The sequence below is a fragment of the Anarrhichthys ocellatus genome, unplaced genomic scaffold, assembly GCF_004355925.1.
Source record: "Anarrhichthys ocellatus isolate YVR2014 unplaced genomic scaffold, GSC_Weel_1.0 scaffold3, whole genome shotgun sequence".
NCBI lineage: Eukaryota > Metazoa > Chordata > Actinopteri > Perciformes > Anarhichadidae > Anarrhichthys > Anarrhichthys ocellatus.
Window position 1 is genome coordinate 11,281,947 of NW_022280033.1, and position 15,526 is coordinate 11,297,472.

The 15,526-nt window shown below is 39.6% G+C and overlaps 1 protein-coding gene across 1 annotated transcript; it reads right to left on the reverse strand.

The window, feature by feature from the left end:
• Nucleotides 1-2,520: 2,520 nt before the first annotated feature.
• Nucleotides 2,521-14,429, reverse strand: hmgcll1 (3-hydroxymethyl-3-methylglutaryl-CoA lyase like 1). Its single transcript, XM_031841830.1, has 9 exons — nt 14,140-14,429; nt 12,838-12,915; nt 12,252-12,359; nt 11,763-11,858; nt 11,437-11,585; nt 10,718-10,781; nt 10,320-10,508; nt 4,151-4,276; nt 2,521-3,781 (listed from the first exon to the last, which is right to left on the reverse strand). Exons 1-9 carry the CDS (start codon nt 14,233-14,235, stop codon nt 3,677-3,679), a joined length of 1,011 nt encoding a protein of 336 aa, XP_031697690.1. The 5' UTR covers nt 14,236-14,429; the 3' UTR covers nt 2,521-3,676.
• Nucleotides 14,430-15,526: the final 1,097 nt, after the last annotated feature.

Here is a 15,526-nt window from a genome sequence, read left to right on the forward strand (position 1 = left end):
GATATGACATTTTGGTAACAGATGACAATGTTGAAATGAGCTCTAATCAGTGTGAATTCAGATGAAAGTATATCTATTGAAGAGGGTTGATAATAACCTATATTGTAACAGTTATAAATGTTGCACATTCAATGTCATCAGTACTTTTTGTTCTTCTTTTATTGCTGCTCTAGGCTTCATAATAAACTCCACTCTCAACAGTTGTAGTTTGTTCAAAACGCTGTATCATTTCTGAGGTGACATGCTGTGTTTTGATGCACGGTCCAAAAAAGGAAAGCCCACACTTTTGATCAGATTTTAAAACTTTATTAATAATCCCCAATGGGGAAACTCATTTGCCACCGAGTCGACTCATACCGACAACAAACAATATAGACATTGCAATCACGGCACACAACAAATACAGATCTAAAAACTAAATCTAAAAGTTGTTTTAAAAGTGTTCACTGTTTTCTACAGTGACCTCGTGTGAGTATGGGGTAAGGTCAATCACTGAGCCGGCCTTTCTGATCATCTTATTGATGGTGTTTTAATTATCTGCTGGCCCTTAGTTATCACAGGGGAGACCCCCTCCTTCTGCCTTCTAAATAACTCTTTAATCTTCCCAGCATTTCATTTAAAAATTAAAACCAGACGACAAATGATTCTACTTCCAATTTGTCGGCTGGTGTAATGCACCTGTAACAGGCTGTTTTTTAGAAAACTCACCGAGATCCAAATGAAATCTTTTGTCAGTAATGGAATTGTATTCAAGTAATATTAAAAAATCACATGTATAACTTAATAACTTAAGTTGAAGTTTGAAAGAATATCAATCAATTGGATAGTGAAAAAAAGCTGTATGGATAATAAAACCTGGTTAGCTTTCTCCAGGTCAGAGTTAGGAAACAATGCAGAACAGTTTGAAATAAACTACTTGTTTCTTTCAAAGAAAGATTTGTTTGAAAGAACAGAAAGCAGGGAGGTTTAATGCTTTGGACTGAACAACATAACTTTGGGCTTTTTTTTCATTCTTCTGGAGAAACGTTTTCATCATCCAGGCTCTTGGAAATAATGATATGGTCTGTTAGTTAACTGTATAGACTCCAGAGGTACGTAGTGAATCTGGGTGTCATCAGCTTAACATTTAGCAGTCCTCTGTACCTGTGCTGCCTTTCTTGTCAAAAACATTTTACGTAACACTTGACATTCAGTTGCACATTAAATATGTTTTGCACAACTAGCCAAATAAATGAAAGAAGGGACAAGATCAGAGGGAGGCACTAATGAAATCATAGTAATGAACAGCGTCAGATATTATATCATCATTTATGACAATTAAGATAAAGTTTTCATTTGTATGCTAATAAGATACACATATTTAGGAGAAGACAAGGGAAGCTGGACAGGATTCACTGCTATGGAGTGTTTGGATTCAAAGTTTCGTCTGACCAACATGTCTAGACTGTGAGAGGAAGCTGCACCAGAGGAAACTCACGCAAATATGGGAGAGATTGTCACTATAACACACAACCACATGCTGCTGCTGCTGCTGCACACAGAAAGACCCCCGCTGGTTGGATGCCAGCACATTCCTGCTGTGCAGCAGCAGTGCTGAACGCTGCATCAACCATGAAGATGTAGATGTGTATACAGGAGAGGAAGAGACGGATGGACATTTTTCTCTTTTAGGTTTTTCCTTTTTCTGCTCTGCATCAAACCCTTTTTCTTTTGCATTATTGTCTTCCAGACAGCCTCCTCAAGCTTTTTGGTGTCCTTCTGGTCAATGAACTATTTTCTTTGTAGCCTCTTATTTCGTGCTCATCTTTTCCACCATCCCTCTCAGGGCTTCTTGCCTCTCTCTCAAAGTCAACCCTGGGCTTTGTGTGCCCTCTCACACGAAAGTTTCCTGCTGAGACCTTTGCTGGCTTGCCTCGCAGTTTCATCCCACAGGATGATGTTCTACAAGTTTGGGTTATTGTTTGCAGTGTTACCAATAAAACATTTTTTTTCCTAAGTGCCTGCACGTCTGTGAGTGGCATGCACTCCCACCATGACCCTGCATTACTTGGCATTGTATGCTGACTGCTGCTGGCAGCACGAGGGCAGTAAGTGAATTCACTTTTGTCTCTTGGCCTTTGGCTGGAAGGTAGAAATATACAGGTAGTGCTGCTTTAAATGCTGCTTCAAGTTTAGCACAAATTCAGCTTTATGAACATTGGAAAGTTACACATTTGTACAACTGAAATGCAAAGGTACCAATTGTACCTGCAGTAATTTGTTAGATAAGTGCAAGGACTTTTAAACAACGTGTCAGCAGAAAGGAAACACATGTTTTATAATAATACTAATTATCATTATGCAAATGTTCAGTTCTGTCCCACATCAATTCATTAGTCAAATATTTTGAAAACTCGTGGTGCACCAAGAGTCCCACCAGCTTTCACTCTGACATTTTAAATGGACTAAATAATTGGCGTGATAAGGTGCCTGAAATTAACAACAAAGCTAGATACTGTAGAAAACAAGGGATGAACTGGATCCTGATGGCCTGGACAGAGACATCCACAATGGCTATTTTTTCTTTATTTGGATCATCTTCATCCTCCGGCATATGGGTACATGAAAAGACAATTACCTGATAATGACAATATATACACCATATATTTGCAATCATGCATAAGATAAAATCTCATTAATCTTTTAGTGTCACATTCCATTTCAATGTTCATATTTGATCATGTTTTACAGCACAGTAGGACATAAACAGACAGGAGGAAACCACATTCGGCACTCACACAGAGGATCCTCTTAGAGAGTATCTTATGTCATGGTAAAAGCTTTTTAGTGGCAGAAAACGATCGCGGGGCACTTTTTAAATGATCTTTGGCAAACCTGAGGGCAAACACTGTTCGGAGACGGCTTTATAATTGTTATCTTTGTGGTAGTTTGAGAGGTGTCTTGTTTGTGGTTGCTATTCATACGTGGCCTGACACCGGTAGGAGAAGCTGAAAAGGTCTTTCAGAGTAAAGTGCATAAAGAGATATTGATATTTCAAAAGCAGGAAGGAATTTTTCTTTTTGCTGTTTGTGTTCTGTTTATTAACATCTGCATTGGCAATAAATTGAGTTCAGCAAGTTGTCAAAAGAGACTAAATTCTTATTCTGTGACTTTACTTTATAAGGTCACTGAGTTACGCAAAGTCATGAAAGTGACTAACTTTTACTGGGTTTATTTGTGTGAGTCAAATAAATATGAGAATGTTTTAAAAGAGAAGTAAACAATCAAGCTTCTAAAAGGGCTAGAATGTATTATCTAGACATTCATCACAAATCAACAGCCTCCTTGATAGTCAGCTTTTGTAATATCCAATCATACAGAGCAAAATAAGCCAACCAAAATATCACACAAAAACAGGATGTCTCATTCGATCATAATGGAGTCATTTAGCCTTCAAGTAATAAACTCAAAATGTGGAAATGAACTGAAAGGTAGGGAACTGATTTGATTTGAAGACGAAACACAATGTTGTTCGGATCATTCTTGAGATTATTTGGATGAGACGCATCTGACAGTTCAATACGAGGAACAATGTACTTCAACTACTAAAGCATAGGCAACATCTGAAGGCAGCAACAACGAGGGAAGCACTTTAAAGGGAGTCAAATATCTAAATATAATCCTTTAAAGAAACACATCACAGTGTTCTGCCTCTGGCCTGGGCAACCCTGGAGTTTGTCCCGCGACGTAAAGCATTGCAGATGAAGTCTCCAGCCTCTAAAACTTTGGTAAGGTTCACACCCTACGAAGAAAAACATTGCAGCATTAGTTAAATTCAAATGTCTTCAAGGTGATTTTGTCTTAAAGGCAGGCTGTTCATGAATTTCAATGAATGTGTGCAACAGGTGATAGAAAGCTAAAGTGTAGTGAAAATATCCCACCAGCAGGGGTAAGGATTGTTATACAAATTATCCCTCAGACGGGCATGCAACACTGTGGGCTTGTGCAAGTTGTGTGAAACCACTGATATTATAAAATAAACATTTACAGGGCAGTATGTTTGCAGAGCGATCTGTTTATGTAAATAGGCCCTGAAAGATTGTTGAGTTAGGTTGATCTGTTGGGATTATAGAGACATGAAATACAAAGTACACTGTGAAGACATACTTACAGTCTCAATGCCCATGCCATGGAGCATGTAGAGCACATCCTCTGTTGAAACATTGCCAGATGAACCCTGAGCATATGGGCAACCTCCCAGGCCAGCTACTGCCGAATCCACCACAGAGACCCCCATCTGCACAGGACACACAACAGAGACATTCAGCCCCTCCACACAGGCTTCACCTCAGGTACAATTTAGGAACAAAGATCCTTGTTCTGTTGGATTGTTCTGCCCGCTGCAGCGTGCCTTGCCAGGGCTGCGGTCGTGTTTTACAGCTGTTCAGGAGAACTGTGGGCTTATGTCCTGAAGATGAGTGGGCACAGAATGTCTCGCAGTATGGCTTAGTCATCCTCTTTGTCAGCATAAACCACTAGCACCACATAATTACCGCCCTGTTCGAACAGAATATTTCATGTGTTTCTGATTCTCCGGGTTGCTCTTGTTTTTACAGCACTACTCTGCCCTCAACCATGCAGATTCACTTTCTTGACACATTGAGAAGACATTTTTTACCCGGCTGGACGGTGTCCTCTTACACCGTGCCAACAGTACAGCAATTGTAGCATTACAAATAATATACAACAGCATGCAAATAATCATAAAAGTCATAAATAATTTCACTGATGACCTCGGTTACAAATGTATCTGTGCTCCGGTCGTGGGGCCTGCAAGAGATTAATTTTAAGGTTGTTTACATTTATCTCATTGGCTGCTTACAATCAACATAACCTTTTCTTTGTTTCACTGCCAACAATAGTGTCTTCCATCAGAAAATGAATGATATGTTTTCAAATGTTTTTCTGATTAAATACTTTTGTTGGACGGCTTTGTTTACTGCTTTTGTTTTGATGTTACTGCTACAAATAGAGTTGATTCATGTAGATATATTTTACAATTTCTCTGAATGCACATATTACATAAAGAGACCAAACTGCAGTTCTTGCCATTCAAGTGTCTAACCTAACCACCTTTCTTGGTTTTCACACTAAAAAAATGATGAAGCCAGAACCTTCAGTTTTTTTTAATCATTACGGACTGAGGTCTCGGGATGTTTTCCACATGTCCCCGGGATCGTCATGAGAATATTGAAGATGTTTTCCAGCTTCCGTGGCAAAGCCAGATGTCAGAGGATCCCGCAGTGAGACAAAATTAACACGCTGATCCCCTCAGTGGCATTGGGTCATGATGGACTTTCACCCCATGGAGCAGAACCAAGCGAGCTAAATTAAAAGAATCTATATTGCCTTTTTTTTTAACAATGCTGCTAATTGGTTGCTTTTCCTCCAGACAAGAACCTACTTCTTTCAGGGGCCGTCTGAGCCAGCCGTAATTGCTGTTTGTGTTGGCAGGGGAAGAGGAGGAGGAGGTGGGGTGGAAGGAGGAGGAGATCTACTCCGGTGTGTGCAGTGCACGAGATTTCCAGACCTTGGGTAAGACCAGAGCAGGATATTGTACAAGGCAGATTTTTTTTTTTTTGTAGTATAAACACAGAGTTGTTATCTACCATGCCAATCCTCTCGCTTTCAGCTGCTAACCGTGTAAGGCCAGGGGTCCTCAGCATACTGTTTCAGAGAGGAACAAAACGGACCTTTCAGCAGCGTGCCCTGGTCCTCTGGACACTAATCGCGCAGGAATTGGTGGTCAGCCGCTCGAGCTTGCCAATGCTCAGTTCGGTTCACACTACCCAGAAACCAGATGTGCACTCGGTGTTAAAAAGCCATATTCAGTGAGCTGCGGCCATATAAAAACAATACATTCCTGGGTAAAGACACAGTGCATTTTCTAACTCGCATGATTTGGGATAAGCTTGTTGACATTGTACACTCCGAGTGGACGAGGCTGAAGATGGACAAGCTCCCATTTTTGGTTTTATAACTGCGTCAGAGAGAGAGAGAGAGAGAGAGAGAGAGAGAGAGAGAGAGAGAGAGAGAGAGAGAGAGAGAGCGTGCATTCACTGAAAGATATGAAGCGGTGATGCTTTACCCACCGCACCATAAACTGAGGAGCTGAAAGAAACTGTCACAGATCCAGTGCTGACACATATATCACGTATTTCCTGGAACGCATAAATAAGCTTGCCCCTGGATATTACAGGGCAGCTATGAGAAATACAATACAAACATACATAGAATAAATAAATGACATTTTTAACTATGTAATCACATCATTCACCTCCCATATAACACGTTTCATGGATTACCTGGCTCCATGAAAGCAGAACAACCAATAACATCGACTATCAGTCGTAATATAGAAAAGCAAAATGTGAAGAACATTATCAAATCAAAACCTATTGAACACAAAAAACGAAATTCATTTGGTTGGAGCTGCCAATCGAAAAGAGACGATTCGATAAAAATAATACAAAACTACAAATTGGCATCGACACAGACTATGTCGAATGCACCTGTTGCACCCGTTCTCATTGACCAAGTGTTGTCGTGAAAAAATCACTATAATAATAAAAATATATACAAATATATACAAATATATAAAAATATAAAATATAAATTAAGTGAAGCTTCAACCATCATTATTCCCTTTACTGTAAAACAATAATAGTCTGCACTTGTATTGTATTCTTTTTTGCTTTCCTAGTTTATTCTGTAAATAAAGGGTATTATTTTTCTCAATATGTTCTTTTTAATTCATAGAATTTGATTGCTTGTTTAAACTACTCACATTTGAGTGTGTATAATAACTTAAAATTGGATGTTATTATGTGGGTTTTCCCTCCAAAAACATCACAGGGGACAATGGGGATCATAATGATGGTCATAATATGATGTTATACAGTAAATGTCAATGATAACATCATCGTATCCACATCTGCCAACGATAAATCAAGGAAATACAACATAAAGTTGAACTGTTCTACTTCCAGTAGATCTTTGACTGTTAGTAAAACACAGTCATAGACCTTGCACAGACTATCATTGTTGAACGGTGCCTCACAGACAGAGATAAAACAGATCACTGAGGATGAAAGTTATTGCTCGCAGACAGCTCAAGTGTGAGCACAAACAGGTTATACTGTATTCCCCAGCTGCAGCGGTACACAATACACCAAAATTGCGGGTGGGAATAAATAATTTTCTTGCCAAGCCTGTGAAATCTAAGTACATACGTTGTCATTGTGTGACCTGCCAGGAGTAGGTTTGTAACAAAGCCCCCCCCCCTCCCCCGACGGACCTCCTGAGAAAAAAAGAGAAAAGGTACAAAGACTGAGGAATGTCTTTATCAGGAACAAAAGAGGTGACTCAGGGCTGACAGCACTGGGGGAATTCATTTCTCTCCCAGTTGGTGGTGTAGACGTCTGGCACACTAATGAAAAGCTATATGATAAAATCTTATTTATGGGTGAGCAAACGGTAAGCAAAATATCCCCGGCTGCTAATATTTTCTGTGGCCACGGGGCAGCTGTGATGACTCATTCCTAATATGATCCACAGAGGGATTTAACCGCCACTCAGTGCTTTTTCACTCCGCCATCCAAAATCAAGGCTAATTCTATGAATATGTCCTACTTCACACACGGCCATTGTTGATAGCACGGTTGATAAAAAGAGAAAAGCATAAATATTAGAGTGAATCAAACCATTAGTACTTCCAAAATACTGTGTTACGGTGTTTATTGTCCTGACAGAGATGATTATGAATCATGTTTTGTACTGAGAAATGTTTTGGCTCAGGAAATATTTGTTTAATCAGTTTTTTTACAAATCAATTATAAGGCAAATATCTGCTATATCAGATTATAATACTATGAACTGCCATGTATTCAGTATTATTATATGTATAGTATATATTTCGTAGACAGGAACCTTTCTGTAGTGGGATTGTAACGCTCGTTAATTTAATGTTCCCAGGTCTTAAAAATAGGTCTTTGTTATAATGACATCACCACAGTAATTATTACGCAATTTACGAACACTAAAAGGCACAGAGCATAATTATCGTCTGCAACATCAGCTATCTAAAAGTGCTATCAATGTTTCTGGAGTTGGGTCTGCAGCTGCAGCAGCATTCATCACGTGCTCAGCAGCGAGCGAATGGAAGGATCATTTTCCACTGGCCTTTAAGCACAGCATTGTCAGAGGGTTCAACAGCCAAGCGACAGATGAGTTAGGAGCCCCCCAAGGGCCCTTCTATCCACCTAGCTTCTCAGTTGCTTTGTCCAACAGACACTGAATAGGTGAGCCTTTGTGCTGACCCCCTCACATCTGTTGACCCACCCAGCCCCCAATGAGCTTCCTCCTCTGCAGTGACAATGTGCTCCAGAGAACTGATACAGCCATATCTGCGTTACCTCTGTTTTATGTCAGTTTTACACTCGCTACGGGCAAATTGCTGAAAAACACCCCGACGAGAGCTCTTCCACAGGGATTTACAACCTAATTATATTTGTGTGAGCTGTGTATAGAGTTTATTACTGTAATAGACAACGTTTTGTTTTTTTCTTCTTCACTACAACACATGTGCACTGTGACAGAAGGGCCCATTGGAAATATCTTATGGCCATTAAGATTCTGGGATTTTTTTTTCGGCGGGCAGTTTGTGAATCATCTTGCTTTGTGGAGAGGCTCAGATCATGTTTCTTAATGATCCCCTCTTCCTTGTTGACTGATGGTTCCTGTGTTTCTGTGTGTCCCATTGTAACCTATTTGTTTTGTGCGTTCTTGATACTCCCCAAAAACAGAGGATACATTCATAATGTTGTAAACTGACATTTTGTCATTAAAGTTCGGGGCAGATTCTGGTTTACAGTCAGCTTCATAAACATTCCGACAGTGATACGTTGTTTTACACCTCACACTCAAAGTGTCAATGTTTAGTTAAGAAGAGAATGTTAGCAGCATTTTTGAGATTTATATTAGATGAACACTTACTTATCCTTTGCTCTTTGCTCTAAAGAATGACGAAAATTAAGACAAGATGCTGTCTTTGAATGTACTGTGACTTCTGCCCCAAAGATTGTCTAAAGAGATGGATTGGGAGTTACTTTAAGGAAGTTGAAAGATATCCTGGAACACGAATCACCACCTCTACTTTGCTTCCACATCTGGTTGTTCCTCTTCATGTCATGAGTAAGAACATTGATTTATGTAAAGGCTGGGCATTTATCCATAATCGGCTTGTGGTTCGCCACAATAGTGGTCATAATCATCACGAGGAGAAAGATGTGCATGTGAAGGAGAAGATACCCAGAGAGTCCCTGCCAAGCCACTGCAGAAAGTAAAGCTGTCAAAGAACTCAACATGAGAGGATGCGTGGTTCAAGAGGATGATGCATTACTGCCTTTTGCTTGTACAGAGGAGAACTCTTCTAACCGTGCCAGGGTTTGTAAGCCCTCTACAAGAGACGAGTATTTTTCACATCAGGATGTCTTTTCATACTTTTCATCTCATAAAAGAGGTGTGATTCATGCTTGTCCTCCCACAATCATCAGAGCTCATGTCTTCCCTTTCTTTAGAGAGACCTGGAATTGTTTTCCTCCTTTTTTAGAGATCTAATATTACGTCACAAAATTTGCAGAGATGTAAGGTCTCTCCTTCACTCTGATTTTCGAAGACGTCTGTTTGATGTCTGCCAGGTTTTGAGAATTTTCAAACTCCTTCCTCTGCGTTTCCCAGAATTCACAGGTCCCTCCACCCAACTTTCGGAGCAGTCTTGGAGCCGTTCCCCTTCATTTAAGAACTTCCAGAAATGCCAGGTGCCTTGAGAGATTAGTAAGGAAGTACAGTCTTGCCAGAGAGAGCAGCACCTTGTAAACCTTTACTGCAATTTAATTTAGAAAGATGGATGGACGGCTATTAATCTGGGTTTGGGGTTGAGCTCCTATTTGTGTGTGTGTATTTTTAAAATTCCCTTTTGCCTTTATTGTTGATGTTCATGTCTTTGTGTCTAAGGGTCATCTTGTAAATGAGATCACTCTCAGTGTGTATCCTTGAGGGACATTTTCGGATGCATTCATCTTAGTCTTTACAATCATCCTTTACATAATAAAACCTCTTAAATGACTATGAAGGTATAGTCAAAGCTTAATAAGTTAATGTATTTTTTGTCAAAATAATTATAGTACTAATAATGATCGTGACATTATGAATCATAGTGGTCAAAAGAAGTAGTAGTAGTTTTGAGATTACTCTTCACACTATACATTTTGAGTTCTTACCTGAAGTGCAGTCAGGATGTTGGGCAGTGCTTGCCCATAAGTGTCATGGCAGTGAACTGCTAGAGCGTTGGTCGGCACCTCGTTCATCACACTCTGCAGCATCTTAAACATGGAACCTGGTGTACCAACACCGATGGTATCCCCCAAGGAAATCTCGTAGCAGCCCATTTCATACAACCTCTTTGCCACCTAAAGAATAGTGAACATGTGGTAAAATGCCTTCATTCACAGGAAGTCATACAGGAAAAAAACTAACCTTAACCAATGTAATCTTCCAGTACCTACGTCTAGAAAACCTGAATTTTTTGTAAATGTGATAACGTTTCATTAACATTTTCTCTACTGAATGCTTCAAGATTAATACAGTATATAATAAGAACGTAAAACATTTATCTCACCTGAGAGACTTTGGAAGGTTCAATGTGTCCCTCGAGGGGGCATCCAAGGGCACAAGAAACATATCTGAAAGAGGATGTTTGTGAGCATTTTAAATATGTTTACATCATATTCGATAACATTTGAAGAACTATAAAAAAGTTAAGAAGTGTTGTGGATCTAACAACAATTCACAGCAACATCAAGCTGATGATTATTCTGGCATTGTGGTTTCTGTATCCCTGATAGGATAAGACGATTGCTGTTGATTCTGATGTGTTTTGCTATTTTGTCTGTTCATCTTTTTTTGTCACAAAGATTTACATGAAACGTGGTTATCAGATCAGAGATTTGATTTTGGTGGTGATTTAATGGCATTTAAACAGTATTCGGCACTTGGAAAGGAACATTGTTTGCACTAAACCACTGATGTTTTCATGTTTTTGGACAAAGAGGTTCATATAATCAAAGATAACGTGATTTACAATTGAACTATATTCAGTAACCTTCCCTGTTTGGTTTGTTTTAATGTCCATCTTGACTTGTAGTTCATTAACGCATAGATATAACCCGGGGGACATCTGGGAGTCTGCTGTAAAGCTCTCATTAGTGACTTGTGTGTTTTCTCCTTCATATCGAAACTGAAGTTCTTTCAACTGTGTTTTTATTCGGAGTAAAAAAACAAACATTAGATATGTGTTTTTTCACTCATTAAGTGCCAATTGATATTCAGAATACTAACCCACGGACTGGAATTTGTCGCTCCTTGGCAGCTTTAATGACTTCCTCAAACCTCAGCATGCTTTCATCAATAGAGCAGTTAATATTTTTTTTACTGAAGGTTTCAGACGCCGACCCAAACACCGCCACTTCAGTAGCACCAGCTGCAACCTTGAAACAGGAGAGAAAAATGAACTTGTAAAGCTGTTTCGATCTCTGTTTTGCAAATGCAGGAATTATCTGGAAGAAAACGAATGTAATGCCTACAGTTAACTCAAATTGACAAGCGTGGGTACATAGCTGGTTTATAGCAGAGATCATCACACGGAATAGAAAATGAATGCTTACAGCATCCTGAAAGCCTTGCATGTTAGGTGTCAAAACAGGGTACCGGACATGAGGATCTCTCTGGATCCCTCCGAGTACATCAGTGTGGTCTGCCATCTAAATCAAGGGGGGGAACGTATGATGTAGAAAAATAAACCTTTAACGTCATCCGAGAATACATCACCCTGCACACGTGTTTTCACAAGGTTGTGCAGCAGACACTCCATAATGGACAGAATTACCTTTTTATTTCACATATCTCAGTCGGTAAAATGGGTTCAAAATGGTTAACGTTTGCTCTTTTTCAGGAAGTAAATAGTGGTACAATTTACAACAGGGAATGAGAGGGTGACTATATGAAGGGTATCTTAAAATACTCTTTCCCAAAGCATCTGTGGGTCCAACAAGGATGCTAGAGGAGCAGAGTTTCCTCGGTAGTTATGCAGACAAGAAAGAGAGCCTAATAAATCACTCAGCACTCTTTTGCTGTGCACAAAGAAGAGTTATTACCTGCGGTACCCACTTTGAAGAGACAAAGCTGGTGGCCTCGATCACAGACAGGCCTGTTCCTGAAAGCATGTCTATCAGCTGGATTTTCACCCCTGTCGGAACAATTTCCTGGGGAACAATGAAGCTGAAATTGCTCTTTCTGGATTTGATTCCACTCAAGATGGGAGGTACAACAATCACATTTTTTTTCTCTCAGTGTTTTGCTACGCTGCTTGCCAATCACATTGCTATCTATGTTCATATGCAGAGTATTGCGCTTGCTGAATACTTTTGAGATTTCTCAAAATATACAGTATTTGTTATAACACATTGTGGGCAATAACAGTATCCCTGCATCCACTGCAATCTGTAAAACTGCACGTGTGCAATAAGTAAATGATAAAGCAGTGACACGCTAAGCAAAGTATACTAAGTCAGAAGTCGTGTCATCTTTCCTATTCAATTTAAAAAGAAAATGTGAAACATATGCTCCTGGCAATTATGGCACACAGCCCATATGTTATTGTTTTATGTATGGAAAATGGGGGTTTCCCGGGGTAATCATGCATAGTAATACCATATTTATGAATGACAGTGTATAATTTACCTTTTCATTTTGAAGTCCATCTCTCGGTCCAACTTCAACTATTTTAACAAACTCTGGATACACATGTCCAGTAACAGTCTGGAACAATATTAAAGAGAAACAGAGCAGAGAATAAGGAGAAGTGTACACTGAACACTGGCAAGGGATGCTCCACGACATGTTTATAACTGTCTACCTCAAAGCCAGATGAAACCCGAGAACCAAAACACAAGCCTGTCATGACATTAGGGTGCAAACTCAGGGTCTCATCGAGGGAAGACTGGGACAGAAGGTGAGGGTAACTCCATACAAACCACAAGGGATATATTCTGAGGATCAGGGTATTTTTGTAATTCTAGAGAAAAATCCTTATTGAGTTCAAACATTGGTCCCTAACAGAGATTTAAGATTATATACATGTATATGGCTTGAGTACGCTTCTTTAACTGAGTGTAAATAAAAGAACACCAAGCTTACCTGATCGATTTGTGTCCACTAGGGACAAGAGAATCAAAACAAGCTAACAGATATGCAGCTAGCTAACCTAGTGCACGTTACTTCATTAGATGACTGTGTTGAGGGACTTGTATGTTACTTGAGTAGTTTTATTTCACTTAATGATACTTTATACTTCTTTTGTACTTTTTAATCCACAATATTTATTTATAATATATGAATTTGTTGTCATAGATTATGACTACCTTGTATATACATTGGCATACATTGGCATAGTTTAAATTAACTTAAAGAAAGACTGCTTACTGCTGCATCATAATACTCCACATTTGTCTATGATACTTAGCATTACATGCTTTCAACACATGGCTTTTACTTGTAATGTAATATTTGTATACTTGTAGTTTTTGAGGGTAACAATTGAAAACAAAAAGAGATAAAGAGTAAATATCTATCTATTAATTAATTCAAGCTTAGTAAGTGATCAGTTGTATTTGAATGTAAAGAACCACTATGGGCAGCCTGTTCTTCCACTTGCAAGAAACAAAAGGCTATTCTTCTTGTTAAGTTATATTATCAAACAATCCTGTTGGCAGCCTAATAGAGTTACACAAAACAGAAGCATCTAGCCTGCATCCTTTGTCACGTATCGTACATTTAGAAAGATAAATACAATCTACCTATCTTATCCTTAAAAATGCAGTAATATGTAAAAGCAGAGCAAAATGTCCATTGAAGAGGACATTACATAAGCAGCATGCACTGCAGCACTATCTGTGGCTGGCTGCTGCTGCATCCTCTCTGTCATGATAGAGTCATGTGGCAGAGCATGTGCAGCAGATTAGGAACAAGAAAAACAACGCCCACCTTCTCCGCCAGCAGCCAGCGTGTCAGCCATGGGTAGTCCTGGATGATTTGCTCATAGCTCAGGCAGTGCTTCACTGTAGTGGGTACGTTCCCCATCCGAATGGCTGCTCTTCAGCCTGCTGCACCTCCGTGTCCTCCAAGACCCGCACAGACTGCTGCAACTAATACAGCAAATTGAAGCGTCAATATGCTAATGCAATGCAGAGGCCTACCGATGACGGAGGGCCCGGCTGCATGAGGAGACGGAATTAGAGGATGGCTGCAGACCGTGATTCAGCAGTTGCCATGGCAGCCACATCCCACATCCCCCATCCTACTGTACTGCGGGGGGGGGGGGATATAATATGTGCATCCATGAAGGGATATGCAGGTGCAGGGCAGAGAAAAAAGATACTGTAAGGAAAGAAGAGTTTGTTCAGCCGCAGTTCGCCTCCAAGTGATGTATAAACAGGATCAGAACGGAGTGCTTTATTCCCTGCCGAAGCATTTTAACCAGTTTTTACTAAAAAGTCTTACAGTTGATGTTTTATATCTTGGTTCAACAAGATTAGATACTCAGTCAACTCCCTGCACTAGTGAGAATGGAAAGCGTCAGAGAAACAGGCTGCTTTGATTGATCTCTGGTGACCTGAATAGTTGAAGGGTTTCCATTGCCAGACGTGCCACTGCTGCCAATGTCAACTGCATGGTGTAATAAAATCCCTTGTTAAGTCAGGGCAACATTTACCAGAGAAAGAGCCATTCTTCTGAACCCAGATGTTAACAATAGAGGGGCTTAATGAAGTCCTAGCATTCAACCATCTCACCACGCTAAACTGCTCTGTGATGAGAGACCTCTACCTACCCCTCTCTCAGGGGAGGAGGGCCACTCATATGATCAGCCCTGAAAAAGCCTTTTTTGTAGCGGACTTCAAGGTTGATGTCTATCAGTTGCCACCCCCTAAAAAATGTTGCATTGCTTCTAATCACTCATTCGTGGTCCTCTTAGGTACAGAAAAACTATGCAGCCTACTTAAATGGTTGCATTTTGAATAGCTCAAACTGTTACACATTTCATTTAGCTTTTTACATACAATTAAATCTGCATTTATCAGTATTTCTGTGTAAAAAAAATTCATTCTTACAAAAAATGTCATGGTTTGTAGGGCTTTAAATTATTTTCAGATGTCTGTAAATCTGTGCTTTCAATGCGTCAGAGCCCGGAAATCATGTAAGCTGCAATTTTGCAGAAGCACTATTTTAGTGCAAATAATTTCTATAATAAGTGGGCTACCATAGCGCACAGTGTTGGTCATCTGTATGTTGAACCTTTTAAATGAATATGTTGGGGAACTAGATATAATGTACAACAACAACAACAATCTGTTGTTAATGAATGTAATTCATC